This window comes from Bos indicus x Bos taurus, chromosome 9 (genome assembly GCF_003369695.1).
Source record: "Bos indicus x Bos taurus breed Angus x Brahman F1 hybrid chromosome 9, Bos_hybrid_MaternalHap_v2.0, whole genome shotgun sequence".
Taxonomy (NCBI): domain Eukaryota; kingdom Metazoa; phylum Chordata; class Mammalia; order Artiodactyla; family Bovidae; genus Bos; species Bos indicus x Bos taurus.
In genome coordinates, this window is record NC_040084.1 from 102,906,333 (window position 1) to 102,920,810 (window position 14,478).

The following is a 14,478-nucleotide window of genomic DNA, read 5'->3' on the forward strand; positions in this document are numbered from 1 at the left end:
ACAGATGAACTTCTTTATTCTAAAATGTTAATCTCCAAAGAGTGCCTCTTGAGACTGTTTGTTCATGACTATCTAGTGTCTAGTATAAAATCTACTATTTCAGCTTGCTTTCTTGTTGTCTGCCTTCAAAAGTTTCTGCCAATCTGTGCATTTAGCCCAGGAGGGGCCGACGGAGCCCAGACCCCCTGAGGCTTCCCAGGGGGGACGCCCCTGCCCCCCAGGCCTTCTCTCTGCCTCCAAGCCATAGAAGCAGCCTGGAAATTTTCAGGGTAAAGTGCTCTACAAACTAAGATGCTCTCAGCAAACAGATTCCCCGAAAATCCCACCTTCTGGAAAAGCTGAGGGAAATTTCCTTTGAAAAATAACCACCACGTACAAGGGTTTCCTTTCAAAAGCACTTTTATGCTCAACACATGAGTGCTGGGGACTGCGGCGTGGACTCACACGAAGCGCGTCCTCCCCCCGGGGTGAGAGGGCGTCCTCACGGTGTGAAGGACAAGGGTTTGCTGACCACCAGCTATGTTCCTGAAGGGGGAGGCTACAGGCTCAGACTGACTTGCAAAGACAACACATTGCCGGTGTTTATTCACCTGGAGCATCTGACAAGGACGCATATTCCAGCCCCGTTTCTCGAGCACAGCGCTGCAGCCATCGGGTTCACCGCCCGCCCCCCGACGTGCACAGGACTGAGGGCACCCATCCCGGGCTCGGGGCACAGGGCCTGGGAGGCTGGATGCCAGGCCTGCAACCCTGGAGTCCTGGAGACATCCACTGGGCCCTGTGGGCGACGCACCAGAGTCACAGCCTAACCCAGGGGCAACTGCCCAGGGACACCCCGGCAGCTCCTCTGAGGGGACCCCTGTCAAGGGGCGGCTTCTGGGTGGGACCAAGCAGAGGTGTCAGACGGCAGCCTGCACACCAAACCCCGAGCGAGGCTGGGTCAGTCCTCGGCCGGAGGCCCCTCTGCCGGCGGGCCCGCCCCTCACACCATGGTCATGACCTTCAGGGCGGCCGGCTGGAACCTGCGGATCTTCCTCTTGAGGGCCTTGGAGGCCTTGACGCGGCACAGCCTGGGCACCGGGGGCAGGGCCAGCCTGGAGCTGGTGCGGGCTCGCTGGCCCAGCCGCCTGCCGCCCCCCGAGTCGCTGCCACTGGACTCGGCGTCCCCGAAGCGGCTGGTGGTGTGGTCGCTGGCCTCGTCCCCGCTGCTCTCGGCCGCGGTGGAGAGGAGCAGCGAGGCGCACTCGGCCGAGCGCTCCGAGCCGTCCGACGCGCTGCGGGCGCGGGCATCCTGCAGGGCTGGCGGGGGCCTAGGCCTGGCGCACACAGGCCGTGGGCCGCCCCCTCTCCGGGCCGCGGGCCTGTGGGGCCCCAGGCCGGGATCCGGGCGCGCCCGGGCTGAGACGTCCGCCGAGGACCGCCACCGGCGCTGCCTCTTCCGCGCCACCCCGCCGGACGCCCCAAGCGGCGCGGCTTCCCAGGGGAACAAGGCCTGAGCCGACGCCCGGTGAGCCTCCCGCCGCGCCACCAGCAGGGGCACGAAGAAGGACACAGGGTACAGGCTGGACTCGGAGCAGGACCGGCCGGGCGCCTCTGCAGCCAGCGTGGGCCTCCGGGGAGCAACCCCCGACTCTGGGGGCGGCCGGGGGATCCCGAGGGCGCCCCACTGCAGCTGCGGCCTCCCGGGCCCTGGCGTCTTGTTGCTGGGCCCCCTCCTGACCGTCACAGGCTTGGTCTTGGGGGGCCCCGGGGGGGAAGCTCCACTGGCGACCAGGGCAGGGTGGATGCAGCGTCCGTCCACGCGCCCACTTGGCCACCTGCCTCCGCCCGGCCAGCCAGCGAGCACCGACGGCTGAGCAGGGCAGCGGGGAGCGGGGGCCCGGCCACAGGCCAGCTGGGGGGCATCTGGACAGGCCTCCAAGTGCACATGGCCGTGACATGGGCCACGTGCCCCCTCGGGATGGCTGCTGGGGCGTGGGGTGCCTACAGAGGGTGTGGGTGGCGGCCGGGCGAGGCCGTCCCCGCTGGCAGCCCCGCTCACCACCGCCCTTCCGGGGGTGCAGGCCGGCTTCTCCAGTCCACCTTCACCGTCCACCTTCCGGGCCCCGAGCTGCGGCGGGGCTGGGGACGCCTCCCCTCTGGGGGGCCCCCGGGCACTCCCACAGGCCCGCAGCCGCAGCAGCCGCTCAATGTAAGCTGCGGCTGGGCCAGCCTCGAAGGCCAGCCCAGGACGCACGGAGCTGGGGCCTGCGGGGCTGGCGGGGGGCGGGTGTGGGGGCGCGTGGCCCTCGCTCTGTGGCGTCTCCCTGGCCAGAGCGAACAGTGGGCTCTGCAGGGCCACGGCGTGCAGTGGGCTGGGGTAGGGATACACCTCCCGGCCACCCCGGGACACCAGGTCACACTGGTACTTGGGGTCCACACCGTGGCAGAGGAAGGGAGCGGCCGTGGGGTGTGCCCCGGCCTTCTGCAGCCCCACATCGGCTGGCAGGATCCTTTCAAGGTCACCTGGGAAGGAGAAAAAGAGGGATGCGTTGAGGAGGGAAGACGCAGGCACTGCCCTGGGGCAGGAAGCGTCCCCCGCCCAGCTGCGGCGGGACAACCCTGGCCCCGCACACGCGGTGTCTGGACACGCGGGCAGCCTCCGCACGTCCACCACCTGGGCAGCTCCAGCCACAGCCGGCGGGGCGAGGCCGAGACCCTGACGCTCAGTTTCCGCCCTCGTGCGGCAAAGGTGCAGAGACGCAGCGAGAAGCAGGGTCGGGGACAAGGTCACAGGGCAGACCGTCCCTGAGACGTCTGCAGATGTGCCCACATCCGCCGGCTCAGGTCCAGCACCAGGAGTGAGGAGTCTCTCCTTTCGGGACCATCTGAGGGATGGGGAGTGTGGGGACCGTCTGCGGGCCGGGGTGGGGGAGCCACGGGTGAGCTGAGCTCTCTCCACATCCATGCCCAGCTCTGCTCCAGCCTGGTCCCAGGCCGGCCACGGAAGGGTGTGGACGGATGCTTGTTTTAAATAAATAAACGTGCTTTTCATCACCACAGCCCTGCTACGACGAACAGAAGCAGGCCTTTGATTCCTCTGTCCATCCAAAAGCCCACGGAAACCCTGGAGCAGCCCCTGTTGGGGTGGAAGCCCCCCACAAGCACAGGGCTCCCTGTTCTGTGCTTGGCAGGTCGGGGCCGCCCCCACCGGGATGTGAGCTCGGGGCTGCCCCCACCTCCTCAGGGGGGGCTTGAGGGCCCAGGGGGTCCCCCACCGTCTGGCTCTCCTCACCTGTGGACACCGGCCGCGGCCGGGGCTCCTCCTGGAATAGCTGGCCTGGCCCCTCCTCGCTGGCCGGGGGCCCCCACGCAGGCAGGGGGACCCCACACACGGCGGTCTCGTCAGCCGACCGGGGCCGGCAGTCTCCCGAGCCAGGCCTGGCCTTGGGGGCGGCGGGCAGCAAGGTGCCCAGGGAGCAGGACACGTGATCGCTGCACACGGATGTGCAGGAGGTGGACAGGGAGCAGGAGCCGCCGTCGCTCAGCTCGTAGAAGCCTGGTGGGGGACACAGGTGCTCAGTGTGGTCCAGGGGACCCCGTGCGAGGGGGCTGTGGGGCTCAGGGGGGTTCCCGGGGCGGGAATGCCCAGGACCCCCGCTGCCTCCTTCCCCTGCCCCGACCCGGGGGGTCAGCGGGCCCTCCAGCCTCGCCCACACCCCCGCCCACCACCTGCTCACCACCTGCTCACCCCTCTCTGGGATGACTGGCTCACTCCCCAACGTGACCACTGGCGTCTGGCCCTGGGAGTGGGACCCTCTTCTCCCCTCCCTCCTTGAGCCCCTCAAACTCCATCTGAGGCATCAACCAGAAAAGGGGTCGCGTTCAGGGAGGCCCCAGCCCGGCCCTGCTACAGGCCTGACAACCCAGCCAGCGGAAGGATCTTGCAAACAGAAAGACAGAAAGACGCGGCAGAGAGCACTGTCCTTGGGGAGACGCTGGTCTCCCGGGTTTGCTGTCTGAGCTGCTGTCTAAGCCTGGCACCTGGAGAGGAAGCCAGGTGCCCAGGACCGTGTCAGTCAGAAGGCTGCCAATCATTGCTGTGTGGCCCTGAACGAGCTCGACACAGGTCACACAGGCCGCGGTTCTGCCCTTAGGCTGCATAAACCCACGGCCTCAAAACTCGCCGTGCTACCACACAAAAGCCGCTATCTGCAGCTCCCACATCGGCTCCACCCAGACACAGCCCAGAACGTGCCTCGGCCCAGAGAGAGGAGAGTAACTCACGCAGTTTCTTCCCCGCAAAGCAGCTAAACTAAACTTCCCAACTAAACAGCGCACGCAGCACTCTCTTCTTTTCTCCTGTGAACGCTCAGGCGCGTCCGACTCTGTGCGACCCCAGGGACTGTGGCCCACCAGGCTCCTTTGTCCATGGGATTCTCCAGGCAAGAATACTGGAAGGGGTTGCCGTGCCCTCCTCCAGGGGATCTTCCCAGCCCAGGGATCGAACCCGCGTCTCTTGTGTCTCCTGCATTGGCAGGCGGGTTCTTTACCACCAGCGCCCTTTGGGAAGCCCCCTTTCTTCCCAATCGCACTTAAATACAAGCATTGAAAGCATTCGGATCCTTCCGTGATGCGCGCTGACCCCGGGGCCCGAGCAGCGGTGGGCTCGCCGGCCGGCGTACCTGAGCTGGGTCTGCTGTCGCTGTCCGCGGTCTCGCCGGGGCCCCTGCGCACGTCCAGCTGCAGCGCGCTGATCTGCCGGTCCAGCTGGTCCAGGTGCGTCTGCAGGCCGACGTCCTGGCGTCTCAAGCGGTCCTACGAAGGGACAGAGCGGGGCACGGACCCATTCTGAGTACAGACCAGGAGGCTGGGGCGCCTCATGAAGCCACCTCACATGTGGCAACCTCCCCAACCCCCCGACAAACCCCGGCCTGCAGCCCCGCTCCCCGCCCCGCACACGGCCTCCCGGCCCTCCCGCCAGCTCCTCTTCCCAGGTACAGACGCTGGAATCAGCAATAGTCACTTAGACATCTTCCTTTTTAAGGAGACAGGGTAACGCAGCTTATGAGAGAGGGACTGGGATCTAAACCAGCCCCAGGTCCCCAACTCCAGCAGGAGCCCGGAGGGTATTTTCAAGGTCTTTCCATCTCTGCAAGAGCCCGCTGCCCCGGGCTCGCGCCCCGTGGACCCTGCGTCTGGCGCCTGTGCCACCACGTCCCTTCACGGCGGTCCGTCCGTGGCACCAGGGGGCTGGGCTTTCAGCTCCTTGGGGGGGGAACAGGAGAGTCCCCAGGAGAGAAAAAGGGCTCCACCTTCTGCAGAGCTGTAGCCTACATGGCGCAGCTGTGCCCCCCTGTTGGCTCAGATGGTAAAAAGTCGCCTGCAACGCAGGAGACCTGGGTTCAATCCCTGGGTTGGGAAGATCCCCTGGAGAAGGGAATGGCAACCACTCCAGTATTCTTGCCTGGAGAATCCCATGGACAGACGAGCCTGGTGGGCAACAGTCCCTGGGGCCACAGAGAGCTGGACACTACAGCTGTGGCATCTCAAGGATCAAAGACCAGACTGAACAAGCAGGCCCTTGGAACGGAGGCAGAGAACAAACCAGACCCTCATCGTCCTTCCCTCCCCTGTGTCCTGGCCGTTAACAAACCTCAGGTCCTTCCGAGCAGCGTGACCTGTCTCCCCTCCCACCGCACAGGGAGAAGGTGCTTGCCTTCCTCTCCCGCACCCAGCGCACGACCCACGAGGCCCCATCCCGCGCCTGGCACCCTGGCATAAGACGCAAGGACCTGCTCAGGGTGGGCCCTCCCTTGAGCCGGCCTGCTGTTGTAACAGCGTCTCCCACACAATAAACCCCATTCTCCTCTCGTTCTGCTTCACGTCTGGAAATTCTTTTCCAGCCCGCGCATGGACCACGACATGAGCAACGCACACACACACGGCTCGCACAGGAGGCGCTGAGGATGGCCCTGCAGGGCTCCAGGGAGCGGGACGGGCCTGCAGGAGGGGGTGCCCGGCGCCGGGGCGGGTGCAGCCTGTGCTGCCCAGCGCCCTCTGGTCTCAGGGCCCACCTCCCAGCTCTGTCCCGCTCCAGGCTTTGGCTGCCCCGGCTGTGAGATGCGTGACTGTGAGTGCTAACTACACGCGTGTGCGTATCATGTAACACACACACGTGTATGCGGCCAATGCTTACCATACATGCCCACACGCGTGCACACACGAGTCACATGCATGTGAAACGGCACCCGTGTTTCACAAACGCTGACGCCCTTCCTTCAGTGAGAAAACTGCGCCCCGCTGTCGAGGCTCACAGCCTAAATCTCTCGTTTTGATTACCAATGAAGTTCAAGGCCAATAATTAGTGTAATTATATGGGTCTTCCTGTAAGAAGGTGGTTAATTGTATTTCTGTTTATTATATAGGAAATGAGTAATTACTTCAGCAATTTCAATAATACGAGAAGCCAGTCCCAGAGCAGGTGGCAGCAGCTGCTGATCCTCACGGGACGACGCCGTCGGCACGCTGCTCCGGGTTAGGGGCCAAGAGCCCGGCGCCCGGTGGGTGGACCCATCCTGTCCAAGTCCACTTTCCCCAGGACCCGATGCAGGGGTCTCAGAACAACCCCCACGTTTTGCAGCAAGACAGTCTCCAGCCTCGTGGAACAGTATCTGTAATCGTAACACTGTGAAAGGCAGTCCTGAGTTTATTCACGTCTTACACACTCAGAACCACCGAGACCTCCTGGCCACCTTTGTCCCTGAATGTTCTCACAGAGGGAAACCCTCCCCAGGTGGACGGCCCAACCTGAGAGCTGGGGGCAGGCTCCAGGACAGGCTCCAGCCAAGGAGAATCACTTAGATTCAAACAAAGGGAGTTTTTCCTGCAGGAGGCCCTGGGGCCGCTGGAAGCCTCAGCTGCCTGCTCAACCACACTTCAGGGTTTAAACTCAGCGACGAGACCACCTCCCTCCCCAGCCTCAAGCCCCTTCCTCCTGAAAGAGGCCCCCTCTGGCTTTTTCCTCCCTCTCCAGCCCCGTCCCCCTACCAAAACTGACCCTGGCCTGTCTGTGCTGGAATAAATGCTCTGCGATTACCGTGTGCCTGGCCTGGCTGCGGCTGGCGGTTTCTGTTTAATGTCGAAAGGCCCTGGTACCTTCCAGGGAATGACCATGTCCCCAGGACCCCGCCGCAGGGCAACAGGGCGTCTCACCCCGATGCACACCGTCCTCCATGGGGGGTTGTGTCTCTGCTTCTCCGTGGGCTCTAAGGCTGTGCTAAGTCAGGGGTTCCTGCGGAACCTGCATAGAGCATGGCCCGCTGCGGAGCCGGGCACCCAGCATTCCTGCGCTCGCCTGCATTTCTGCAGAGACAGGCGTGCGGCAGAAGTGTCACCACGGAGTACACGCGATGGCCATGCCGCATGGGCTCCCTCCAGAGCAGCGAGCCTCACTGTCCCCACGCCCCTGACGCACTGCAGGCCTTCCGGCTCACTCGGGAAGCATGTCCTGAGTCCCCCAAACCTCGCGAGGGGCGAGGGTCTGCTGTGGAGGAGAGACAGCAGGGTTCCCAGGGGCGGGGAGCCCTGGGGGCCTCTGTTCAGACCCCCAAGCTCCCTGCCACACCAATTAACTGAGACTAGGACGCACCTGGGAACCTGCACTTTGACAAGCTCCCCGGGGAACAACTTTCTGTGACCATGAACGCTTGAGAACGTCTACCCAGGGAATGCCGTTACAACCAGACGTCTGGCTTAGCCCGTCTTCGAACTGCTGACTTCACAGGCTGCAGAGGTGGATTTGATTTCCTCTTGTTTGGCCCTTCCGCTCCCATTTGCAACCCAGCTTTCTGGACCTCTCAAAGCTCTGCAGCAGATTCGGAGGGCAAGAGGGGGAAACGTCCCCACATTCAGGGTACCGAGACGGGATCTAGAACACCTCCGCCCTTTCCCCGAAACCCGGGCACACGCACAGGAAGCAGCTTGGGCATCAGTCCCGTGGCACCGCGAGAGCCCCACCCGGCTGGAGGAGAGGCCCTCGGAAGGCCAGGGTCCCAGGTGAGCCTCGGGGACAACGGGCGCCGGCCCCGCACAAGGGGGCCCGGCCTGGCCTGTGGACGCCCCTGTGCCGCCCCGTGACCTCGAGCCAGTCCGTGTTCCCGAGAGGTCAGGGCGCAAGCACCAGTGGCCCAAGGACAGCACCAGACGCTGCGGCTCCAACGGCAGTCAGACCTCCAGCCCCTGCTAAAGGCCAGTGCCTACCAGGGAGGGGGAGCCTCTGCCGCTCGGGCCGGGCAGCGTGACCAGCGGGACACTCCCCACGGGGTCCCGGCAGGTGCCCAGAGCCTGCCCTCTTGTCCCCCCCGGGCCCCTCTCACGCTGGCGGCTCCTGGCGGGACGTGGAGCTTGCAGGCTCTCCGGGGTGTTCAAGGCTTCTCATCAGGGCCGCTGGGAACCTGACCCTGACAGAGACGGGAAGGGCAGCTGCGTCTTGGGGAAGGACAGCCCCGGAAGACGGAGGTGACCGCAGCGCCGGCCACAGAGGCAGGGTCGGAGGTCACGGGGCTTTCATGAGCTTGGAAGTCTAGGACGCAGAGACGGCAAACACTGAACCCTTCTTCCCCTTTGCTATCAGCAGTAACGGTAGCTCGTTTACTTATCCAACAAAGACTCACTAAGCACCTACTTCACGCTTCCTGCTGTGACTTCAGCCGCAGCAATTAACAAGGCGCAGCTCCTCATGGTAAACGTTGGCGTGGGGACCGCTCCTAAAGGCAGCACAAATCCCCCAGGTGCTCGAGCTCATTGGCACCTGGGGCGTCTGGGACAAAGCTGCTGCGGGTCCCATAAAGGTTCTTCCTGTCTTCACACCTGATTGGCGCCCCTGCCCAGGTTAACCCAGGGCGGGTGGCAGGGGCCCCTGCCGGAGCCGTGAGTTACCCAAGTGTGAGACAGAGATGGAGACTGCACCCTGCGATTGCACCCTTCACCACAGAACTGGGATCCCTCCTAATACCTTCCCTGTAAGAAAGATGTGAGCCTGTTAATCGCTGGGCTGATGTCACACGTACTCAATTCTTCTTCCCTTCTGATCACACAGTCTGTGCCAAGAACAAAGTTTCAAGACAAAGCGTGCGTGTTCCTTCTGGTCCCCACATTAAAAAAACAACAAAAAAACCGGTTTGATCTTCTCTCCCAAAAGGCTACTTGTAATTAGAGGCTGAGAACCCACAAGTCTGATCTGTATATGACTTAAGCTCAGTTAATCATCAACTGTGCTCCAGCGCCCCCACAGAACAATGCACAGCAGCACCCGGAGCTCCTTCCCGTCACACACGTGTCAGGCACCTCGGCAGGCTTGTGTGTGCCTCCTCCAGGGAGGCTGTGTCTGGGTGCGCACGCACACACACACACACACACACACACGGAAGCTACACCTGCAGCTCTGACTGGATTAGATGGGGCGGTGAGAAGCCTATAAAGTCCCACTTGGGAACTGGCTCCTTCCCTCCATGGAGGAGCCGGGGGATCCCAGGAGGAGAGGCTGCACCATCAGGAGACAGTGTGGAGAGACAGCGGGAGTCCTGGGAAGCATCGCAAGGCACTGGGCTTCCGGATTCTCTAACCCAGAAGCAGCTCACCAATCACTGACACGACATGACTGCGCTAAGCTGACAGCAAGGTGGCAGCTTCATCCAGCCTGCTTTGTACAGACGGCAACTCTAAACAGGGCCGATTTAACTTCTCAGTCAAAAGACTTTCCACTTGGAGTAATAGAGTCCGTTCTCAAACAGGCATCTTTCTGTGGACTGTAGCCCACTCAGTCATGTCTGACTACTCCTGACCCCATGGACTGTAGCCCGCCAGGCTCCTCTGTCCATGGAATTCTCCAGGCAAGAGTACTGGAGTGGGTAGCCATTCCCTTCTCCAGGGGACCTTTCTGAACCAGGGTCGAACCCGTCTCCTGCATTGCAGGCAGATTCTTTACCGCCTCAGCCACCAGGGAAGCCTTCTAATTTTTCATTAAAAAAAGTACAGCAACCCTGCAAAAACTCTCTTCAGCTGACGCCAATATATGAAGTGAAATCACACAGCAGATCAATAACCGGGCAGTGAGCTGAGTGTCCTCAGTGGCACAAAAGGAACCCGCGTGTGGAGGAGTCCGCTGCTGGCCCAGGAGGCTTGGTCCCACCGCCTCTCCGTCCAGAGGACACACCTCTTTTCCTAGGTCAGGTTACATTTTAAAGTTGGAGAGGCCTCATCAGATCCATGCTTCCCCCAACGTCTAGTTACAAGGACACGACCCCAGAGCTCAGCCTGGGCGCAGGCCAGCTGAGGGGCGCGTGGCACTCTGTCCCCCGACCCACTCCGCAGGGAAACACTAGCTCCCGGAATAGGCATTCCAAGGAGCCCCCCGCAGGGCAAACCGATTTGATGCGTTCTTATCAGCGCAAGAGGGAAACTCCAACACACAGGAATTCATCCTCAGAGTCTGTGTGCGCCGGGCGACACGCAGAGCCGGGCGCAGCCCCAGGGTGCGGGCGGGCCGGGCAGCTCTCAGCACCCGCATCCGTGGAGCCTCCGCGTCCGTCTGCGTTGGGACCGAGCTGCGTCCTCCGAGGCCGCCGAGGGTGCCCTTCGATCGGCCGCCTCCGGCCCCGCGCGCCCCCGCTCCCCCCGCGTCTCCCGCGCTCCTTACCAGCTGCTCCTGCAGCGCCGCCAGCGCCGCCTCCAGCCGCAGCTCCTGGGCGCGGGGGCCGCGGGGGGCGGCGGGCCCCGGCGGGGGCGGCCCGGCCAGCGCGCCCCACACGCGCGCCTGCTGCCTGGCGCGCAGCCCCCGCAGCTCGTGCAGCCCCGCGAGCGCCGCGCGCAGCCTGGCGCCCACCCGGCGGCGGTCCCAGCCCGCGGGCCCCGGCGGGCCGCCCGGCGCCCACATCCCGCGCTCGGCCCCGCGAGCCGCCCGGGCCTCGCTCCCGGCCTCCGGAGCGCCCGGCCGTGCGCGCGGCCTCCGCGCCGCCGCCGCTCCCCGCCCCCGGCCCGCGGGCCGCCGAGGCAGGCTGGGACCTATCGGTGGCCGCGGAGGCGGTGTCTGCACCCGCCCCGGGGTCACAGCGGCCGCCCCCGGGCCCGCCCCGTCGGCGGGGCCCCGCGCCCTGGGCACCCGGGCCGCGCGCTCCCAGGCGCTCCGGAGGACGCGCGGGGACCCAGGAGGGAGTCTCCGGGGGAAGAGCCGCCGCGCGGGCGGCGGGAAGGTGTGAAAATAGACCGAAGGCGGTGGGAGGTTTTGTTCAGGTTAAAAGCAAGTTTTATAAAACAAGTTGCTGCATAGTATCGCATTGTAGGATTCTTACCATTATAAATATATTAGAACTTTGAAAAAGAACTCCCCTTTTCCTAGAAGCCTGTTTGTCCTTTTTTTTTTTAATTTTATAATGAAAGCTTTATTGAGATATAATTCCCTTTTAAAATATACAGTTCAATGGTCCCTTAGTATACTCACCAAGAACTATTACCCAGTCACCTTCGTGGGCTTTTAGCTCCCTCCCCCAAAGAAGCCCTGCCTCGCCAGCCGTCCATTCCTCCCGGGGCACCCCCAACATAAAGCTGCCTATTTGGGACATTTTATACAAATAGAATCAAACAAGAGATGGTCTTTTTGGACTGACTTCTGTTACTGATCATGCTTCAGGGTTCATCCACGTTGTAGCAAGTATTACTTCATTTCTTTTTATTGGTAAATACTGTCCCACTGTATGGCAGGACTCGCTTTTATTTATCTGTTTATTCCTTAACAGGCTGTTTTCCACTTTGCGGTAACTATTATGATTAGTGCTGCTATGGAATTCGTGTGTGTGTGTGTGTGTGTGTGGAGATGTTTGCATTTCTCGAGTGTTTATCTAAGAGTGGAGTTGCTGGGTCCTTGGTAATGTCTGTGTCCAGCCTTCTGAGGAACTGCCAGGCTGCTTCCCATCATTTCCCGGGCCCATCAGCGCTGTCTGAGGGGTCCAAGTGCTCCACACCCTCACCAACACTCCTCTTTTTGGTGTTGGCTGTTGTAGGATGAATGAAGTGGTCTCGCTGTGGCTTTGACTGCCCTTTTCCTCAAGGCCAGCGATGCTTGTACCGTTTCACGTGCTTACTGGCTGTCTTTAGCAAAATGTCTGTTCAGATCCTTTGCCCATTAAAAAAAAACTGGTTTGTGTTCTTTTTGGAATGTAAGTACTCTTTGTGTATTCTAGAAACACTTCCATTTCAGGTACAAGATTTGCAAGTATTTCATTCACTCTGGGGTGTCCTTTCACTTCCTTGATTAGTGTACTTTGCAGCAAAAAGTTTTAATTTTGACCAAGACCGAGTTATCTTTTTGTTGTTGCCTGCTGTTTCAACGTCATGTCTAAGAAACCACTGTTTAATCCAAGGTCAAAGGTTATATCTGTGCTTTTTTTTCCCCTAAGATTTTAAGAATAGTTTTGGTGCTCATGTTGAAGTCTTTGGTCCGGTTTTAGTTAATTTTTGTGCATGTTATGAGGTAGGGATCCAGCTTCATTTTTAAACATGTGAATATTCAGTGTTCCCAGCACCATTTGTTAGAAAGACATTTTCCCCCATTAAATTGCCCTGGGACATTTGATGAAAATCAGTTGATTCAGAAAAATCAATTCCTGGACTCTCAGTTCTGTGTCACCAGTGTGTCTGTCCATCCTTAAGCCAATTCTGCATTGTTTTGAGCATCGTAGCTTTGTAGTAAGTTTTCCAGTTAGGAAGTGTGAGTCACCCACAGCTCTCTTTCAAGACTGTTTTGGCTATTCAGGGTTCGCTGCACTTCCACCCCAGTTTTAAGCATAGCTTGTCAGTTTCTGCAAAGGAGGCAGCTGGCATCTGTCGATTGGCTGAAGAAGCATTGCTGCCTTAAGGGTGAGTCTTCTGAACCATAAATGTGGTGGTTTTTCCACCTGTTTAGGCCTTTAATGAACAGTGTTCTGTAGTTTTCAGTGTTCAAATCTTGCACTTCTTTTGTTAAGTTTATTTCTACAAATTTTATTCCTTTTCAAATTATTATAAATGGAAACGTCTTCTAATTTCATTTTCAGAATGTTCATTGCTAGTATATAGAAATAAGCAATTAATTTTTGTATACTGATCCATGCAAGCTTTCTGAATGTTTTTTGTTAGTGTAATGGATTTTTAGTGGATTCCTTTGCATTTTTAAAAATTTTCAAAATTGTGTCACCTGGACACATTTCTTGCTTTCTTAGATGGTTTTAATTTGCTTTTCTTGCCTTATCACTCTGCCTGGAGCTTCTAGCACAGGTTGGATAGAGGTGGTGAGAACAGGCGTCCTTGTCTTGTTCCTGCTCTTGGAGGGGGAGGGACGTTCAGCCTTGAACTCTTGAGTACAGTGTGAGCTCTAGGTTTTCATTAGGTGCCTGTTACCTGAGTGAAGAAATTCTCATTGACTCCTACTTTCTTGAGTGTCTGTATCATTGAGTTTTTCAGGTTATGTTTCTTTTGTTTTTTCCCTTGGTTATCTATATTTATCTTATCTAATATTGAGAGAAAACATTAGGCTGAGACTAAAGAGACCTCAATTCCAAGCTCTTTTGCCTTCAATTTTCTAAACTATAAAATGAGTCTATTAACGATTCTTAATGCTACTTTCTTTGTAACCAAAAAGCAAAAAAAAAAAAAAAAAGTATGATTCCTCTTTACATTTATCCAAAGAGAGATTTAGAGAGGAAGACTGGCCATGAGTCTTTTTTGGTCATCTGTTGTCTCCCCATCTGTGACTCACTTAATGGTGTCTTTTGAGGAACAGAAGTTCTTAATTTTTATGTAGTCTTACTTATCATTGATCCTGTTTGGGTGATTTTAAAGAAGTTTTTGCTTCAGGAAAGCCAAAAACATTATTTAAAGCTTGAAGATATTATGTGAAGCCGCTTCTAGAAATGTTATCATTTTACCTTTCTTATTTAAATTTACAATCCACCTAAAACGGCCTTTGTTTATTGTACGAGACGGGGCGCTCACAATTTACTTTTTCTCACAGGCGCGTCTCAGTGCAATACTTACTGCCCCAGACGTCTTAGTGTGTGCTTCCTGTACAAACTTGTCTTAAATAACCAAATCCAGTCCTTAAAATCAGGAAATTGTCATTGGTTCATAATCATCATCTAATTTTCAGACCCAGTGCGGGTTTTAGCCCACTTAACGTCCTTTGGCTCAGAGCAGCCCCCTCCAGAGTAATGCACTGACCTGACCTTTCTTGCTGCTGGCCTCTCGGCCTGGAGCAGGGGCCTGGTCTGTCCCTGGCCCATCACTTAGCACTTTGAAGATGCTGTACTTTCAGAACCAGTTGTTTTGAAGGCTGCTCCTTGATTTCGTCTCGCTGAGGCTCCCTCCTGGGTTGCGCTGTCTTTCTGAGTGGGAATATCAGGCTGCATGCAGTGCTCCTTGCGTCTTACCAACAGGGACGCTGCGCCCCCGCATGACCACCTCATC

The 14,478-nt window shown here is 58.8% G+C and overlaps 1 protein-coding gene across 1 annotated transcript; it reads right to left on the minus strand.

Moving 5' to 3' along the window:
• Positions 1 to 381: 381 nt before the first annotated feature.
• DACT2 (dishevelled binding antagonist of beta catenin 2) lies at positions 382 to 10,930 on the minus strand. Its single transcript, XM_027552066.1, has 4 exons — positions 10,679 to 10,930; positions 4,665 to 4,797; positions 3,275 to 3,538; positions 382 to 2,505 (listed from the first exon to the last, which is right to left on the minus strand). Exons 1-4 carry the CDS (start codon positions 10,913 to 10,915, stop codon positions 983 to 985), a joined length of 2,157 nt encoding a protein of 718 aa, XP_027407867.1. The 5' UTR covers positions 10,916 to 10,930; the 3' UTR covers positions 382 to 982.
• Positions 10,931 to 14,478: the final 3,548 nt, after the last annotated feature.